A 19,296-nucleotide genomic window follows, 5' to 3' on the forward strand; every position below is an offset into this window, starting at 1 on the left:
CAACTATTGGGTGCCAGTTGTTCTGGGCGTTGGCTGGAACAGACAACAAGACAGCCCAAAATCCTGGCCCTCAAGGGATTTATGCTCTAAAAGAGGCAGACAATAAATGTCACCTCCCTCACAGAAGCCTTCCTCAGCTTTTTGTAGGGCACCTCTCATTCTCTATGCCAGTGGCTCTCAAACCTATATGTGTATCAGAATCATCTGGAAGGTTTGTTGAATCCAGATTGCCAGGCCCCACCCCAGTTTCTGATTCTGTAGGTCCGGGGTGGGGCTCAAGAATGTGAATTTCTAACAACGTCCCAGGTGACACTGATCCTGCTGGTCGGGGACCACACTTTAAGATCCATCATTCTAGTTCCTGACCCTTTACTTTTCTTTGTGGATCTCATGTAGAAAAATTATTCTTCATAATCCTTCTCTTAATAATTAATTCCAATGCAGCCCATTTTCCATGCTCCACAGAGCCTTTTTTGTTTTTTTTAAGTAAGGCCTAATGAGTGAAATTCCAGAGCCTGCTTTAAAAACAGGAATCTTGGACTTCCCCGGTGGCGCAGTGGTTGAGAGTCCGCCTGCCGATGCAGGGGACATGGGTTCGTGCCCTGGTCTGGGAGGATCCCACGTGCCGCAGAGCGGCTGGGCCCGTGAGCCATGGCCGCTGAGCCTGCGTGTCCAGAGCCTGTGCTCCGCAACGGGAGAGGCCACAACAGTGAGAGGCCTGCGTACCGCAAATAAAATAAAATAAAATAAAAACAGGAATCTTTTTAATCAACAAAAAGGAGTCTAAGAATTAGGAAGGCAATGTCTCATTTCCCCTGCATCCAAGGAGGAACACCATTCTGCAAATTAAAACAAGGTTGAAGGATTTGATTTGGTCAGGCGTTAAAACAGAACTTTCTCAAGAATAGCCCAGAGATGGAAACAACCTAAGTGTCCATCATTGGATGAATGGATAAAGAAGATGTGGCACATATATACAATGGAATATTACTCAGCCATAAAAAGAAACGAAATTGAGCTATTTGTAATGAGGTGGATAGACCTAGAGTCTGTCATACAGAGTGAAGTAAGTCAGAAAGAGAGAGACAAATACCGTATGCTAACACATATATATGGAATTAAAAAAAAAAATGACATGAAAAACCTAGGGGTGAAACAGGAATAAAGACACAGACTTACTAGAGAATGGACTTGAGGCTATGGGGAGGGGGAAGGGTAAACGGTGACAAAGCGATAAAGAGGCATGGACATATATACACTACCAAACGTAAGGTAGATAGCTAGTGGGAAGCAGCCACATAGCACAGGGAGATCAGCTCGGTGCTTTGTGACCGCCTGGAGGGGTGGGATAGGGAGGGTGGGAGGGAGGGAGACGCAAGCGGGAAGAGAGATGGGAATATATGTATATATATAACTGATTCATTTTGTTGTGAAGCTGAAACTAACATAGCATTGTAAAGCAATTATACTCCAATAAAGACGTTAAAAAAAAAATAAAACATAAAATAAAATACAAAAAAAAAAAAAAAAAGAATACTGGTCTTGCTTCATGGGTGATAAGGTGTGTTGACATTCGTATCCGTTACAGATGTACTGTTTCCTGATAACATGAGCCTGTCTTTGAAAGTGTGCTTTGAACAAAGGGGTCTTGTTATGCTTCTAGGACTTCAGACATCAGTGGTTATCCTATGAAAACAAACTCCCCAAGAAACCTGTAATTCTGGTTGGCTGCTTTATCTAATCACCTGTTGCCCTGGTAATAATGTTATAATCGATACTTCCTTTGTTCCTAAACTGTATACCTACTCACTGGATTCCCTTGGGAAGAGGACTGTCACCACTTTCATCTTCTCCTACACGTTTGGGCAATAAAATCACTGCAGAGTTCTTATTTAAACAAAGACTGAGTCGTATCTCATGTAATCATTGCAACACCACCTAATATGATGTATTTGTTTGTCTGTTGTCCTCACTAAAATGCCAGCTCCACAAAGGCAGGGATTTGTGTTTGGTTTTGTTAACTGCTGTGTCTGGAGGTCCTGGATGGGCACCAGCAAACAGTAAGTGCTCAATAAACCTCTGCTGAATGAGTAAATAAATGCAATAAACAGAGCTTTAGAGATTCTGATAAGCGTGAAGATGAATAATCTGGATTGGAGGTAAAAATGCGAGCATCACGGCAGGGAGAAGTAGTGTCTCAAGTGCCGGGACTGGACCAGACCACCTGGAGAGGGCTTGGCTTGTGAGAAGGAAGGGAAGCCCAGGCAAAGCCCCGGCAAACTCCAGCATTTCACGTTTTGGAGAACTGGGAGAAGCCAGCCCAGGGGCCTGAGGAGGAAGAGGACAGATGGAAGAGGGCTTTCCCCTAGGCCTGGCACATTCCATCCATGGGCTCTCACACACGAATTCAGCCTCAGTCATTTTCTCTTTTTCTTTTTTTTACATATTTACACACACACTTCTGAATTTACAGTCTCTCTCTACTATAGTCTCTTACGAACAAGCTTACATACATACTCAAATGCACAGCCTCTCCCAGCCACTCAGGGAGTTGTTTACTGTCATTGGCCCCCAGTCTTACTATGGTCTCCTTCGGCCAAGACCACAGTTACCCTTACGGGTCAGTTTTGCACATCCACACAGAGTCACGCCTTTTTTTTTTTTTTTTTTTTGCGGTATGCAGGCCTCTCACTGCTGTGGCCTCTCCCGTTGCAGAGCACAGGCTCCAGACGCGCAGGCTCAGCGGCCATGGCTCACGGGCCCAGCCGCTCCGCGGCATGGGGGATCTTCCCGGACTGGGGCACGAACCCGTGTCCCCTGCATCGGCAGGCAGACTCTCAACCACTGCGCCACCAGGGAAGCCCCCGGAGTCACGCCTTTTGATAGGATGTTTCCACCGCTCACTCGGGCCGTCATTTTCTCACATACACAAATGGTTAGTGATTTATAGCCACCACTGGTCTCTCTGGAAGTTTCTCGTGCACACACCCACACCCACAATCACTCTTTCTCCCCTCTTCACACTCACACCCATTCTGCACACCCAGAGTCACTATGGTAAGAGTTTCACACACATACACAATCGCACAGCGTCTCAGACACTGTCTTAGTCGCCTCGTCTCACATTTCTTTGCAAGCAGCTTCCAACATGTCCAGTCCTTGCTCTACATCCTTTAATAAAGTCTCTTGCAGTTTTATAGACCCACACAGTTTCTCAGACACTCTCAGTCACTCGTTTTCTCACTCTCAGTCACCTAATCAGTGTCACGGTCACTTGCCCTCACTCAGCCTCTGACATCCTGTTGTCACTAATTCACCAATGTTACTAGGCTCTCGGTAAGTCTCACACACAGAGCCTTTCATGGCCCGTCTTAGTCGTTTACACCATCATCTGCTGCATCCAGCCAGCGTATTGTGTACCCTCAGACACAATTACAGCCTCATCGGTTTCCCACACATACTGATCACATGGTCTCTATGTCTCATTTACTCTGTTCCATTTTCTCTCTTTCACCAGCATGTAGTCTCTGGTTTACAGTCTCTCATGAAACCTTTCACACTCTCACATGCTGCTCAGTCATCAGTTTTCTCTCCAGCGGCACTGACTTCCTTCTTTTTTACTCATCGCCTCTCACTCACAGTGAGGTGGTCTCTAGCTTACTTTCACTCACTCAGTCTCACCATCATTTTCTCTTACAGAGTCCCTGAACCTGTGGGCTAGACTGGAGTAGTAACTGCAAATCAATCTGCCACTAGGCTCAGGTATACACCCACACACGTACACACACACACACAAATTACAGCCTCTCACGCTCTTCCAGTCGCAGCCACATTTTCTCAGTCTCTCACGCAGTCTTTGCTAGTTTAGTCTCACAGGAATCGTTTTCATACACACAATTGCGTATTCTGGTGTCTTTCATCTCAGGCACCCATCTGGCCTCACAGACATTTTCTCTCATACCATCAGCCTCTCACACATGCACTCCCATTACTTTAGTTGATCCAACAGCCTTGCGTGAACAGTTTCATGCACAAGCCATCTCCCAAACGCTGAGTCACCCGCTTACTTACAGTGAAGTTCCTTACCTACGGCACGGTCCCTGAAGATCTCTATGGCACTTTCGTGCTCATACCGGCTCTCACACGTTTTGGTTACTCAGTCTGTTTTGCTCACCATCAGCCTGTTCAACAGTGACTGATGCGCAGTCCCCACTTCCTTCTCATAAACATTATTTCACACACACCACCAGTTTCTCGTATAGTACCTTAATCACTCACATTCAGTCTTACAGTGGTTTTCTGCCACCCAGCCATGATTTCTCACATAGGCACAATGTCAAGTTCGTGGTTACAACTTCCACTCTCTCAACACATGGCTTCACAAACGAACGTGCGCAATCACAGCTTTCCAGAGTTTTCTCTTTTTCACACACCTGGTTGCCAATCTACAGTCTCTACCACTGTTTCGGACACACACCACTATGCTCTCTCGCTCTCACGATCAATCTCACACCCTCACCGCCTTTCACATAGTCACGCCTTTGCACACAGTTACTCCCAACGGCTTTAGGGGAAAAAAAAATGCTAGCAGTCTCCAGCATCACCTTTAAAAATATATATTTACAGGAACAATTCCCCATTCTCTGGGACTCTTAGAAAAAAAGATCCATTTTTGGGGAAGTAAAACAAACAGTGGAGACAGGTGTAGCACCGTCCCCCAAATCACCAACCCCCAGGTCCCCAGGCCCAGGCTGGGCCGGTGCTGACGGGAAGTGAACCCAGGAGTCCTTTGAACCCGCCCTTCTCCAGCCTGGAATTCACACAGGACAGGCTTTATGTCCCTCATTCCTCCCTCCCAACTCCAGGGACACTTAAAGGGTCCTTTGTACCCGCCCGCAGGAAATTGGGGGGCTGGGAGGGAGCTGAAAATACATGTTTGGTATCAAAAATAAACACTTGGGGGTGGCAGGAAGACCCCCCCCAAATCCCTTCCTTCCCACCCACCCTATCTCAGATATAGGAAGAGATGCCTCCCTCTCCCCTATTGAAAAGCCCTGTTTAAAAATAGATTATACTATCAAAATGGCAGGGGGTGGGGGACAGGGAGACCTGGAGTACTGGTTGGAGGGGGCCCCCCAGACGGGAACCACTCCCCAAAAAAACCCTCCATTGGGAGGTAACAGGCAGGACCCCAGGAGTTTGGCAGACACAGGAATGGCTTCTCAGGGGAAGAACAACAAAAGGGGCATTCCTCCCCGGCCAAAAAAGGTGGCTGAAAAAGGACAAGCTGTCTGAGAAAGGCCAGGGAGGTGGAAATTCCCATTCCCAAGGGTGTGAGTCTTCCTTGGCCAAAACTCCCAAAATGTTAAACAGCAAAAATTCTTCCTGGACCCTTGGGGAGGGCCAGGAATAATAAACTACAGCAATCTAGCTCTTCTACCCACACCCCAAAATGGAGACAGGGCTCCCTCAGCTCCCCAAGGGCAGCCTGAGAAATAAATAAAGAAAGTTCCTTCTCAAGCCAGACCCTGACTATCTCACCTTGGGGAAAAAATGTGGAGATGGGGGAGATGCCCTCGCCAACCGCCCCCCCCCCCAACGAAAGAGTTGGGCCAGGCTCTTCCCAGTGGCCTTCAAAAAATAAATAAATAAACCGTCCCCACCACTGCAGTAGGAGACGTGTAAGAGCGGCCACTGGGGGACTGACCAAGAAAAGAGAAGTTGTATGTTTTCTGTGGAAGGGTTACTGAGAGATCCTTTTTCCTAAGAATCCCCACCCAACCACGACCACAGCACGAGTCTGTCAGCTGAACTACGTTTCTCCTTGAGACGGCTGGCTGGAGAGAAGTTCAGGGCATGGATGGAGTGACCCCAGAAAGGGGTGGTGGTGGTGGTGGTGATAGTCATGGCTTCTGGGGCCCTGGGGAGAGCACCACGGGGGTTGAGAGGCCATCCACGCTGATGGAAGGGATGTGCACCTGGGCGCTGCCACTGGACGGAAACTGGGGACAAAAATAGGGAGAGGTCATGGATTGGGACCGTGCTAGGGTCTCTCACCCTTTCCGAGATGGGGGGAGCTGATCCTACCTGGAAGGAGAGCTTGGCCGGGCTACGGGGTGCAATGGGACTCAGGGTGCTCCAGAAATGAATGCTGGGGGGCAGCGAGCTGGGCGTCAGCAGCACCGGGGTCTGTGGGGAAGGGGTGGTCAGGGCGCAAGTGAGCAAGAGGGCAGGTGTGGGAAAACCAAAGGAACTTGGTTCCAGCCCCGCCAGATTTCCCACTCATACTTATGAGATCACTCCTCAGAAGAGCACAGGCCTAGACCATAACTACCAAGGCCATGCCCGTGACAGCTCTCCAGCTTTACACAGACAACCCCTCCTAACTCCTGAGGGCCCATCCCAGCCTCATTGGGCAAGACCACCTACAAGACCCCACCCACATGCCGCTTTCAAACCTCACCATCCCAGTAGCTCAGGGTCAACTTCCAACTCTTATCCCCCACCTCACAGGAAACCCGCTAAGCAAATCCCAGACCCCAAAGCCCCGCTTAGGTTCCTCAAGCTATGTTCCAACCCAGAAACAGTTCCTGCAGAAAGCCTCTCGGGCCCCCCAGTCCCTGACCACAGAACTCCCCAGATCTGCCTTCTTTTGGGGACCCGACCCCTCGGCATTGCAGGCTCGTTCGCCTTGTAGCAATCAAGCCCCGTCTCTCCGCGCAGCCAACCCCACTCGAAGGCTCCACCCTCCCACTCACTCAGAGGTAACCGTATTGGCCCTCGCAGTCTAACTCCTCCCACCACCACCCGGCCCCAATCCCATTCATTCCAGGTGCCAGCCCCGCCCCTTCAAAGGCTCTCACCAATGTGTGCGTAGGTAGCAGGGAAGGCGTCAGCGCTGGGCCTGGCGCCTGCAGACCGGAACCAGTTCCCGATCCTGGAGTCCGTTCGGGTCCCGGCCCACCCAGCAAGCTCGGGCTGAGTGGAAGCTCCAGGTCCCGGGGCTTCCGACCCTTCTGAGGCTGGGCGTTCTCCGTGCTGGAAGTTGTGGAAGCCGCAAGGCCGCCCACCGGCGCCGCAGTTTCCATAACGACCGCAGGCAGCCGGGCTGGCACGCCCTCCGCGGGAGGGGCTTCTGGCTCGGCCTTGGGCTCAAAGGGCTCCGCCTTGACGGCTTCCAGGACAAACCCCGCCTCCCCAGTGGCTGCAGCTTCTAACTCTTCCTTGGGCTCTTCCACTTTGACTTCTGGGGGCAGTGGTCGGCCCAACCCAGGCTCCATATTTGGCTCTTCGGATTTAAGGTTTGGGGCCTCGGGTGGGGTCAGGATGACCTGGAAGAGGAACAAGTGCAGAGGGGGTGCCTAAAGATTGCTGGGGTAGTGAAGCCAATTATTTCCCTTGGAAAGCAGGACCTGGTAGTGGGAGCAGGTCCTCCAACAAGACGTGGGACTTTGCCAAGGAAGTGGGGCTCCTTCTGGAGTAGGTCCTCCTATCTGGGGGCAGGGGAGGGGTGAAACACTTGATAGCGGCACAGCTTAGGGGCGGGACACCAGGAGATACTGCCCCCATTCACGAAAGCAGTGGTTCTCAGAAATTTGCTTTATGGACCAGCAGCATACGCCTCATCTGGAAACTTGTTAAAAGTGCAAACTCTCAGACCCATCCACAGACCCACATAAACAGACATTCTGGGGGGTGGCCCCCCGAAATCTGTGGCTTAAAAAGCCCTCCAGGTGCTTTCTGATGAGTGCTATAAGTGTGAGAACCAGTGCATTAAGCAGACACATTCAGGACACCTGCTACATGTTGGGTATACTACTAATTGTCGTGTGCTTAATTTCCTTCTTCCTTCCAAGGCTTTGCATAGCTTTCCTCCCCATCCCTTTCTCCAAGGGGACTTCTGTGTCCCTCCTTCCACTATATCTCCTTTAATAGGACGTTTATGTCTCCCCTCCTCCCAGCCCCCTCCTCACTTGGGAATGGTACATCCCTCCTCTTGCTGACTTTCCATACTCTAGTCCTTACCTGCAGAGGCAGGCCGGCCTCCTCAGCCTCCAGGCAGGCCTCCAAGGGGCTTGGACTGGTGCTCCTGCCCCCCGAGGGGGGCACTGCTGCTCCTGCAGGGGCGGTGTTGGGGAGCACTGTGGAAGGCCGAGGATGAGAGGGTGGCTGTGGCTGCGGCTGCAGGGACTGGATGGTGAAGGTGGAATAGAGGCCCGAGCGCATGTAATCATTCCGGCTGCTGCGTGCCAAACCGCCTGGGCCTGCCACTCCTGCACCCCTGGGTGTGCCTGGCTTCCCAGAGGCAGTGTCCCCGGGGATGGCGTGTACAGCTGTGGTGCCCACATTTGCCACAGTGGAGGTGACAGACACCTCAGGCTGGGGCGGGCAGTCCTCAGTGGAGCACCCCGCGACCTCGGGGTAGGACACAAACTTGTAGACGAACTTCTGGCCACTCACTTTGCGGATGATGTTCTGGGAAGGGGGAGACAGGATAGAGGGTCTTAGAAGAAAGGGCCAGGGAGGGTGTGGATGGTGAGGGGGTGAAGGGGTGTGTCTCCTATAGTGCCTTTCTTTCCTCGTGCCCCTCTCCTGTCCTTTTACATATACACCGTCCCACCTCAGTGTCTGCCTCCCCATAGGTTCCCCCTCCCAGCTTCTTTCACAGCTCACTCATCTAATTTGGGGTCTCCTCCCTTCTCTTCCAGTTTCTACCACTCTCCCCCAACCTGATTCCCCTCTCTGTATTCTCCCCCAGCTTCTCCTCCTTTTCTGTCCCCCCCCACCCATAATCTTTCCTTTAGTCTAATGCCCTTCTCCCCTCCACATCTCCTTCCTGTCCATCCCCCTCCAAGTCTCCCTCTGTCACACTCTCTTCATCTCTATCTGTCCAATTCCCCCACCCCCACCTCAGATACACAAAGCCACACCCACAGGCTCCTCTCCACACTGGGGCCCACGTAGGGGAGTAGATCCAGGAGCAGGCTTTCCTCCTGGCTCCAGAAACCAGGAGTGTCTGTGGGCTAACAGGGCCAGGCCCTGGGGCTGGCTGCCAGGACAGTTTTGGAGTCTAGTTTATGCAGTAAGACAGGAAAATGAAGTCACTGATAATAAATGTTGGAAGAGACTAAATGAATGTAGAAGAATGTGGTGATGAATTGTTAATAAACATGAATTATTACAGGATTATTTAAAGCTCTTGACACAGACGTGGAACAGGGCAAGGTCATCAGGGAGGACAGGATGAGGAGCCTCATTCTTAATGCTATTGGGGAGGTTTAAGCTGAGGCAATTGGAAAATGAAGTCACTGATGGCAACTAACAAGAATTTAAAATACTGGTATAAATATTGGGAGAATCTTAAGGCTGGCTTGGGTGGGTCACAGAGCACGTTTGGGGTATTTCAGGACAGGTCTGGAGGGTCTCAGGGATATTCTGGTGGTCTCAGAGTACAGAGTGGGGCAGCCTCATTATTAATATTGTTTTGGAGGTTTGAGCTAAAGGATTAAAATATAAAAATGGAATAAATGCTATAAATGAGTTAAGGGTGTGCAGCACAGGTCCAGGGCTGTTCTGGGGGACAAGAGGTATCTGGAGGGCACTAGAGCACCCTGGGAACATCTTAAGTGTTGTTCATGTATATCACAGGGTGGGTTTGTGTTTCTCAGAAAAGGAATGAAAAGGGAGGTTCATTAATATTGTTTTGGAAGTTTCAAAGGGGGTTGAAAGGAAGGGGAATTGGATGAAGGCAGTCAAAAGGTACACACTTTCAGTTATAAGAAAAATAAGTACTAGGGATGTAATGTACAACATGATAAATATGATCCACACTGCTGTATGTTACATATGAAAGTTGTTAAGAGGGTAAATCCTAAGAGTTCTCATCACAAGATTTTTTCTTCCTTTTTCTTTTATTTTGTATCTATATGAGATGATGGACGTTCACTAAACTTATCATGATGAACATTTCTTGCTGTATATAAGTCAAATCACTATGCTGTCACCTTAAACTTATACAGTGCTGCATGTCAATTATATCACAATAAAACTGGAAGATGAAAAATACTGTTTTGGAAGTTTCAGGTAAAGAAATAAGAAACTGACGGGACTTCCCTGGTGGTCCAGTGGTTAAGACTCCGCGCTCCCAATGCAGGGAGCCCAGGTTCGACCCCTGGTCAGGGAACTAGATCCCGCATGACGCAACTAAGAGCCCGCATGCCACAACTAAAGATCCCACATGCTGCAGCTAAAGATCCTGCACGCAGCAACGAAGATCCTGCATGCCACAACTAAGACCCGGTGCAGGTTTATTAAAAAGAAATAAATAAACAAATATTTTTTTTAAAAAAGAAATAAGAAACTGAAATAACTGGTATAAATATGGGGGGTATCTAGCACTGGTTTGGGAGTCTGAAAGGATAAGATAAGGAAAATGTATAATTTTAGCTATAGGAATAAGGTGATAAAATAATTGATATAAATATTGGAGTGGACCAGTGTTGCTCTGGGAATACAAGAGGATGGGGTGTGGAGCAGGCATTATACATGTTGTTTTGGAGGTCTTAGCTAACAGAGTGAGAGATAAAAAGAATTGATAAAAATGTTGAGGGTCCTGGAGAATAAGGTAAGGAAAGGTTAGTATAATGCTGTCATGGAGGCTTTGATTCTAAGAATAAGGATATTCTAGAATTCTTATTCTGGGATAAGAGCAGATTATGAAATAACTGGGGGAACCCAGGACTGGCCCAGGATGAGGAAGAGTCATTAGTAATAGAGTTTTCAAAAGTTTTGGCCAGAGGAATAAGGCGAGAAGATGAAATGTCGTGCGGGGCACAGTGCGACAGCAGGACTTTGGGTATCTCAGAGAGAGTGGAGTGAGTAGGGGGTCAGTGTTAATGGTGCTATGAAGGTTCTAGTCGAAGCTAAAATAAAATACAATAAAACAACTGAGATAAATGCTTAGGGGCCCCCATGTTCGTGTAAGAGTACCAGAGGATGGGGTAAGAAATGGTAAATTTTAATATCGTTTTCAAAGTTAGAGCTCTATCAATTTAGGCAAGAAAATGACATAACTGATTTAAATGTTTGGCACAGGCGAGTGGGTGGGGTTCCTGGCCCTAGTCTCAAACACCTTACCTTATCATAGTAGTACCGCAAGGCCCGGCTGAGCTTGTCATAATTCATGTTGGTCTTATTCTTGCGCAGCCCCCAGAGCCGGGCCACCTCCTCAGCATCCACCAGCTTGAACTCACCGCCATCCCGGGAGGTCCAGGAGATAATGTGGCCATTGCCTTGCTCTCTCAACAGCTGCAGCAGAAACTGCCACAGCGTCACAGAAGGGTCCATTGCTGCGCAAGCGCTCACGCCATCCCAGGGGTACCTGGAGGGCAGAAAGCTCAGAGCTGAGAGGTTGCAGACACAGGAAGGGGAAGAGGTCAGCAGGAGGTGGATTCCTTTCTTGCCATCTTGCCTCCACCTCTGTCTCCAACTGCCACCACCATTCCCTGAACGCCCTCAGCCTGGCTTTGGACGACTCCTGTAATGCGATGAGACTTCTGGGGATACTAGGATAGCGTGAATGTCTTCTGCGTGTGGGACAAATGTGAACCTCTGGGGTCCAGAGGGCAGACTGTGATACGCAGAATAATGCCCCTCACCCAAAGATGTCCACATCCTAATTTCTGGAACCTGTGAGTATATTATGTTACCTGGCAAAAAGAACTTTACAGGTGAATTTAAGGTTATGGGCCTTAACCTAGAGACTATTTGGGTGAGCTCAATCTCATCACATGAACTTTTTTTTGTGGTTACAATATACCCTTGTTGCCTATTTATTTTATACAAATCCTACAACCTCAAGGAATTGAATTCTGCCAACAACCTAAACGAACAGGAAATGAATCATCCCCTGGAGCTTCTGGAAAGGAATACAGCCCTGCCAACACCTGCATTTTAGCCTGGTGAGACCTGTGCTGGCCTTCTGACCTCCAGAACTCTAAGAGAATAATTTGTGTTTTAAGCAGTTAAAAGTTTGTTATAATTTGTTACAGCACGAATAGAAAACTAGAATAAGGCCCCTCACCTGAACATTTTCATTTGCATCTTCTACCACATCAAATATTAAGTTTTCCAGGAGGTTCCTTCTGCCAGCTCCTCGCAAAGGCTGTTAACTTCATGCTGGGTTCCCTTCCTCTGCCTAGAAGTCTTCTCCATTGTTCAGTTACCAGCCCCAAGGGCCTTGCCTTTATGAAAATTCCTGACACTGAATGTCTGCTCTCTTCTGTCTCTCTATCCCACGCTCCTCTGACCTGTCTCTGTCCCTCTGTGTTCTCCTTCTTGACAACAGCAATAATGAACATTTACTGAGTGCTAAATACATGCCAGGCATTGTACCAATCAGAGGCAATATGGCCTACTGGACAATCAGCCCCTCCAGAGCCAGACCGCCAGGGCTGGAATCCTGGTTCTGCTACTTATTAGCAGTGTGACACTGGGCATGTTCTTTAACCTCTTGTGCTCAATTTTCCCATCTGTAAAATAGGGATAATAATAATACCACCTAGCTCGTAGGGTTATCGTACAGATTAAATATACTATGCCTGGGGTATGATAAGCTCTTATGAAATATTAGTTTCTAATTTGTTCATAATTCCTTATCTGCTATGCCAAAACCTGATCTGAAACAAAATAAGGCCTTTTGTGGTCTTCACTGATCCTCACTTGGTGTGACTGTTCATACATCTATCTTGCTGCAGAAATCTGAATGTGGCTGATTACAGAGCCCACTAAGGGTGTTATGTAACATCTTGTATGTATACCTTGTCACCTTTTTAAAATCTGAAAAATTCAAAATTGTGAAACACATCTGGCCCCAAGGGTTTTAGATAAGGGCATGTAGACCTGGATTGCTATTTTTATAGCTATTGACTCATTTCTCTCTCATCACAACTTTGGGAAATAGGTACTCTTATTATCTCTAATTTACAGATGAGGAAGCGGAGGCACAAAATGTCTAAATGACATGTACAGGCCACACAGCCCTAAGTGGCAGAGCCAGGATTTGGACGCAGGCAGCCAAGTTCCAGGTGTCTGATCTTTTCAACCATTAGACTAAACTGCCCCTTGCACTGACTGCTCCCTCAGCATGTCGAGCAGAGAACAGGACCCTCCTGGCGCCCCCACCCACCCCATAACTGCTCCCTTTGCTGAGTGTGAATTGGAAATAAACATGAAGTTCCTTTTCCTTAAGGAATGAGCTTTCATCAATCAACTGTTCACCCAGCTGTTGGGACTGTTGGGTTAAGAATAAGACCTTCCAAATCGGAAGGTTTCAAAGAACCTCCCTCTATTATTTATAGCTTGAGTCTTTAATCTGTAATGAAATACAGTCTGATCCTCTTATGTCTGAGCTATTCATTCTGAAGTTCATTCTGCAGACACAATTTTAGGCAATTATGTAAGTCACAAGGCCACGAAGTGTCCAGATCAGAGTCCCATCATCAGAGACCTTGCTGGGTTTTTATTTGGAAGGTCTGTTTGTTTCAGAGGCACAAAGAGACCAGTGTGACTCCTGGTGGCGACAACAGGCAATTTTACCAGTTCCTCTTTCAGCAGCCACAGAATCTTTTACTTAAGGTGAAACCTGACGGTTGGCTTCAAGCCTCAGCAGCACATGGGGTTTTGTATTTTGTTTATTATCACATCTCCCACGTGACCCCTAATAAGAGTTCTAGTCATATGCCTCACTCAGATGTGTTTACTTCTCTTTATTTCATTCATTTAGCAAGCATTTTTGGAGGGCCTACTGTGGGCCAGGTGCTGGGGATACAGCAGTGAATACAACAGTCAAAAATCCCTGCTCTGGCGGAATTCACATTTTAGTGGGGAAGACAGACAAGAAACAAGATAAACAAGAATATGTCAGATGGTGATAAGAGCTCCGGGGGAAAAAAAAAACAAAACGAAGCAGGGAAGGAGTTGTTATTTTTGAAAGGGTAGTCAGGGGAGGGTAGTCACGAGGAGGTGATATTTGAGGAAAGACCTAAGAGAGGTGAAGGCGTCAGGTCTGTGACAACCTGGGGAGCAGCCATCCAGGCAGAGGAAATAGTCAGGGTGAAAGGCCCTGAAGCTGGAGAGCCTGTCAGGTCAGAGGAAGGGAAAGGAGTCTGGCGTAGTCGGAGAGAAGGCAGTGACGGGAAAGTAGCAGGAGATGAGAACAGAGGGGCAGCAGAGGCCAGACTGAGTAAGGCTTTTTCGGGCCCCGGAAGAGCTTTGACATTGACTCTGAGTGAGACAGGAGCCATGAGAAGGCTGTGAATAGAGGGGTGACAGCCTGTGATTTGGATTTTAACAGGATCCCTCTGGCTCTTGTAAGAAGAACCAACTGTACGGGCTGAAGAGGCCACTGCAATAGTCCACGTAAGAGATGGTGGTGGCAGCAGTGGAACTGGTGAGAAGTGGCTGAGTTCTGGATAAAATCTGAAGACAGAGTGAACAGGATTTGTTGGCAGATAGGATGGGGGTGGGGTGGAGTGAGAGAGGTGCCAAAGGTGATTCTAGGTTTGTGGCCTGATCACCTGAGATGGCAGCACTGTGGGAGAGCAGGTTTTGAGGGGAGATCAGGAGGTCAGTTTTGGAGATGGTCAGTCTCAGAGGCCCTGTGAGATACCTACGTGTATGCCAGGAATAATACTAATCTAAAAAATAGGAACCAGTCACAGAGCCCTTACTGTGTACTGCAAACCATTTTAGTCACTTAACTCATTCAATCCTCAAACCAACACTATGGGTGGGCATTATTATTACTCTCCCGTTTTCCAGATGAGGAAATGGAGGCACAGAGAAGTAAAGTAACTTGGCTAAGGTCACACAGCTGGAATTTAGCAGAGCCAGGGTTCAAACCCAGGCAGTTTGGCACTAGGCAGTGATCCTGGACACCTTGCTCCACCAGCTCTCTATAGAGCAAAACAGAAGGGTAAGGTCCTACAGGGGGACAGGGATGCTAATTTACACAGGGTGAGCGGGGGGGGGCTTCCCTGAGGAAGTGACATTTAAGCAGAGATCTGAAGGAGGGGAGATGGCAAGCCATGCTGACATCTGTGGGAAGGGTGCTTCAAGCACAGGAACAGTGTGCACAAAGGCTCTGAGGTGGGCCCAAGCTTGGCATGGGCACCCTGAGTTAATCCAGTTCCCATCTCTGAAAATATGTATGTGCTGTTCTCCCTGCCAGGAGTGCCCTTCCCCCTTCCCCACACATGATGAACCCTTTATTACACACATCATCAAGTTCTGGTATCTCCCAGGCAGAATTAATTCTTCCTCTGTGTGATCCAATGTGTCGAATAACCTGTCTGTCCTTGCAAATGTGTTCTTCTCTCTGGGTCTCCAGCCTCGTACTCCTGTCCTGTTCTAGCTGTGTGACCTTGAGCGAGTTACTCAACCTCTCTGGCTCTGCTTCTGTACCTGTAAAATGGGGGATATGTCACCCTCAAAGTAAAGTATCTGCAAGATACACCTACTCTCAAAGGCCTTTGTGAGGATTAAAGGTCAGTGTATGTAAAGGACTTAGAAAAGTTATCTCTGGGACATAGCAGACACTCAAATGTTACAATTAGCTGGCGTGACACTCTTCTTCCTCCCCAGCCCCTCCCCCACAATCTTATGTATCAGCATGGCCTCACCATCTGGCTCCCACCACCTTTCTGACCTTGCCTCCTACCTCTCCCTCCACTCTGGCCTCCTTCATGGCCCTTGAACATGCCAGGCACAATCTCACCTCAGGGCCTTTGCACCGGCTGTTCCTTCTGCCTGGTACACTCTTTCCCTAGGCATTATGGCTCCCTTCCTGAACTCCTTCAGGCCTTAATTCAAGAAGCACCTTCTAAGTGAGGCCTGCCCTGTGCCTAAGATTTCAACCACCCTGATACTCTATTCCTACCTTCCCTACTTCACTTTTCCTCCTTAGCACTTGTCTAACATACTAACTAGACTTATTTATTTATACAGTCTGCACTCTTAGCAAATGTCTGTTCCACAAAGGCAGGAATTTCTGCCTGTTTTGTTCCCTCCCATATCCCCAGAACCTAGAATGCCTGGTGCTCTGTAGGTGCTCTGTAAGTGTTTGTTGAATGAATAGTCCCAACTAACCAGCCTCTTTTAACTAGCTCTCTTATGCCCTCTTCATCTCCATCTGCCCCCTACCCTGATTTATCTGATATTATATTTTTCCATTCATTCGTGCAATAAATTCTTATCAAGTACTGGATAAGAATTTTAGGTGCTGGAGGCCCAGCAGTAAATAAGCAGACAAAAAGAGTCCCTCATGGGACTCCCATTCTAACGGGGAAAGACAATAAATATGACAAACTGGTAAAATATACAGTGTGCCTGACAGTGATAAAGGGCAAAGACACAAATAAAGCAGAGAAGGGGTCTAAGTCCTGCTGGCTGTGCAGGTTCAGATGGTCAGGGACGGGTTGACATTTGAACAGAGCCCTGAAAGGATCCACACAGAGAGGGGGGTAGAGTGTTCTGGGCAGAAAAAATAGCCAAGGGAAAGGCCCCAAGGCTGGGTCGCACCTGGTGTTTTTGAGGATGAGTTAGGAGGCCAGTGTGGCTGGAACAGAGTTGGGGGGGGCGGCGCATAGGCGGTAAGGCCAGAGAAGTTACTTGTTTTATTAACTCACAGGTATTCTTTATTTACATTGGAGGGTATTCTAGTTCTGATTCCCCCAGTTAACCAGTGAGGAGAGAGGTGCAGAGAGAAAGTGGTTAAGCCACTAAGGTCACATAGCTGCTGGGATCGGGGGTGGATGGGTGCTGAGACAAGGTGTGGAATGGAGACAGCTCTGCAGACAGAGGGAACAGCAAAAACAAAAGCATGGAGATGGGAACTAATTTGGTTTTTAAGGAGTGGGGCCTCGCGTGAGGTGAGATGTAGTGAGAGAGGAAAGCCTCAAAAATTATCCTAGGGGGCTTCCCTGGTGGCGCAGTGGTTGAGAGTCCGCCTGCCGATGCAGGGGACACGGGTTCGTGCCCCGGTCCTGGAAGATCCCACATGCCGCGGAGCGGCTGGGCCCGTGAGCCATGGTCACTGAGCCTGCGCGTCCGGAGCCTGTGCTCCGCAGCGGGAGAGGCCTCAACAGTGAGAGGCCCGCGTACCGCAAAAAAAAAAAAAAAAAAGTTATCCTATGTTCTGAGGGGTAACCTAACCTGTTACCTACTGATCACCTCTGTGTAAGGTATTTAACCTCCCTATGCCAAACTTCCCTCAGTACCTAGCTCATAGGGTGGATTAAATGAGCTCATTAACATACAGTATTTTGCCTGGTACACAGTAGGTGCTCAATAAGTGTTAGCTCCTATTGGCATTATCACTATCACTAATGTATTCATTTACTGGAGGGAGGCAAGATGTCTTAGTGGTTAAGAGTGTATATGAGAGGGTGTGTTCTAGAGTAAAAAAGTCCTGGGTTCAACAAGCACACAGGCTGATCCACTATTAAGGAGGGAGGGTGGCAGGGAAGGCCACAGACTGATGCAGCACAAGGAAAGGAGGCGGGAAATAAAAGCACAGTCTGACCCTCCTGGAGGGATTACAAAGCACTGGACTCACAGGAGGGTATACTGGAGGGGTGTGAATGCAAGCACATGGGTGGCAGGAAGGCCAATGAACAGATCCACTGCAAAGTTGTGTGTGTGTGTGTGTGTGTGTGTAAAGGCTCACCTTATTTACTAGGGGCAAGGAGAGAAGAAAAGCACATTGACTCATGCACAATAGTGGAGAGAGAGAAAAGCCACCCCACAGACTGATTAAAAGGAGAGGGGGACAAGGCCATGGACTGGGCTACTGAAAATGGGGAGATATAAAGCACTAAACTGACCCACTAGTAAAAGGAAGGGAGAAGAAGCCCAAGGACTGGACTGACAGTCTACAAAAAAGGGAGGACAGGGCAATGGGCTGATAAGCAGGAGGACGTGAAAACAAGCATTTAGACTGATCCACTGTAAAATGGTGTGTGTGTGTGTGTGTGTGTGTGTGTGTGTGTGTGTTTGATAAAGCCATAGACTGATGCATTGGGGGATTGGAGGCAGGAATACAAATTCACAGATTAACTCACTGTTGCGGGGGGGGTACAACGCTACGGATTGACTCACTACAGGAACAGTAGGGATGAAAAAACAAGGCCACAGACGGGGCCCCTGAAAGTTGAGGACAGGAGAATACAAACACTCAGACGCACCTACTGTCAAGGAGGTGGACATTGCCAGAGACTGGTTCCCTATAAGCGGGGATCTGGGGCAAGACCACGGCCGAGTCTACTGTAAGGTGGGGTGGGGAGAAATTCAAGCACGCAGACCGACCCATTATAAAACAGGAAGGGGGGTTAAGCTACGGGGCAAAGGGCCAAAGGGAGGGGACAATGGCACAGGTAGGTCCACCAGCCGAGGTGGTGGTGGTGGGGAGTCGAACACCAGCAGGCCACGGGCCAAGCCACATCCCCCCGCGCGGGGGCGGGAAGGATACGTAGGGTCACGGACCGGGCCCTCCACCCTCCAGGCCCCGGGCTCACCTGTGTGTAGCGCAGCGGCGGTGTTGGCAGCTCCGGGGGGCGGGGGCTCCATGCGCGGCCCCACCGCCCCCCAGGCCCGGGTTCCGAGGCGACGGTGGTGGCGGTGGTGGCGGCGACAGCACCTAGAAGCCGCCCCTGCGTTTCCCCACTGCTCACGTGGGCCCACGAAGGAGGAGCCGAACGTTCCGCTGTTCGCTGATTGGCCAAAGTACCGTGGATCAACGGTGCGGCTTCCAGGGCTGGGGAGGCGGGCCTTGCTCCACAGAGCTATGTTGTGATTGGCCCGAGGGGAACTGATGGAACGCAGATGGCCGCCTGGGTTCCGAGGGGGCGTGCTCGGCCCCGCCGGTGCTCCACACTGATTGGTTCAAGACAGATTGATAGGCCATGGGCGACAGACAAGGTTCGGGGGACGCCTGCCTCGCGCTGATTGGCCTATATGGGATTGATGGAAGACAGCCAGCGTCCGAGGATAGGGGTGGTTAGGCCCTGCTTTCTGCTGATTGGCGGCCGAGGGACTCTTAGCTGCCAGAACCCCTAACGGGGAGGTGCCAAACTCTACGCAGCTCAGCGGAAGCGGGACTTGTATAGAAGTACACAGGCGTAGCAGCCCGCAGGGAGGAGGTCTGGCCAGGGTTCTGCGTAGGCGGGCAGGGTAACTCTGTAGTGATTGGCTAGAAAAGACGAATTTAGAACCGAGCAGCTGCCAGACAAGCGAAGGAGT

The 19,296-nt window shown here is 49.3% G+C and overlaps 1 protein-coding gene across 1 annotated transcript; it reads right to left on the reverse strand.

The window, feature by feature from the left end:
- Nucleotides 1-4,600: 4,600 nt before the first annotated feature.
- On the reverse strand, nt 4,601-18,713 carry ELK1 (ETS transcription factor ELK1). Its single transcript, XM_082680843.1, has 6 exons — nt 18,573-18,713; nt 11,137-11,380; nt 8,026-8,475; nt 6,864-7,331; nt 6,088-6,189; nt 4,601-6,002 (listed from the first exon to the last, which is right to left on the reverse strand). Exons 2-6 carry the CDS (start codon nt 11,344-11,346, stop codon nt 5,904-5,906), a joined length of 1,329 nt encoding a protein of 442 aa, XP_082536969.1. The 5' UTR covers nt 11,347-11,380; nt 18,573-18,713; the 3' UTR covers nt 4,601-5,903.
- Between the last annotated feature and the right edge of the window lie 583 nt (nt 18,714-19,296).

This window comes from Grampus griseus (assembly GCF_964374135.1).
Source record: "Grampus griseus genome assembly, chromosome: X".
Lineage (NCBI taxonomy): Eukaryota > Metazoa > Chordata > Mammalia > Artiodactyla > Delphinidae > Grampus > Grampus griseus.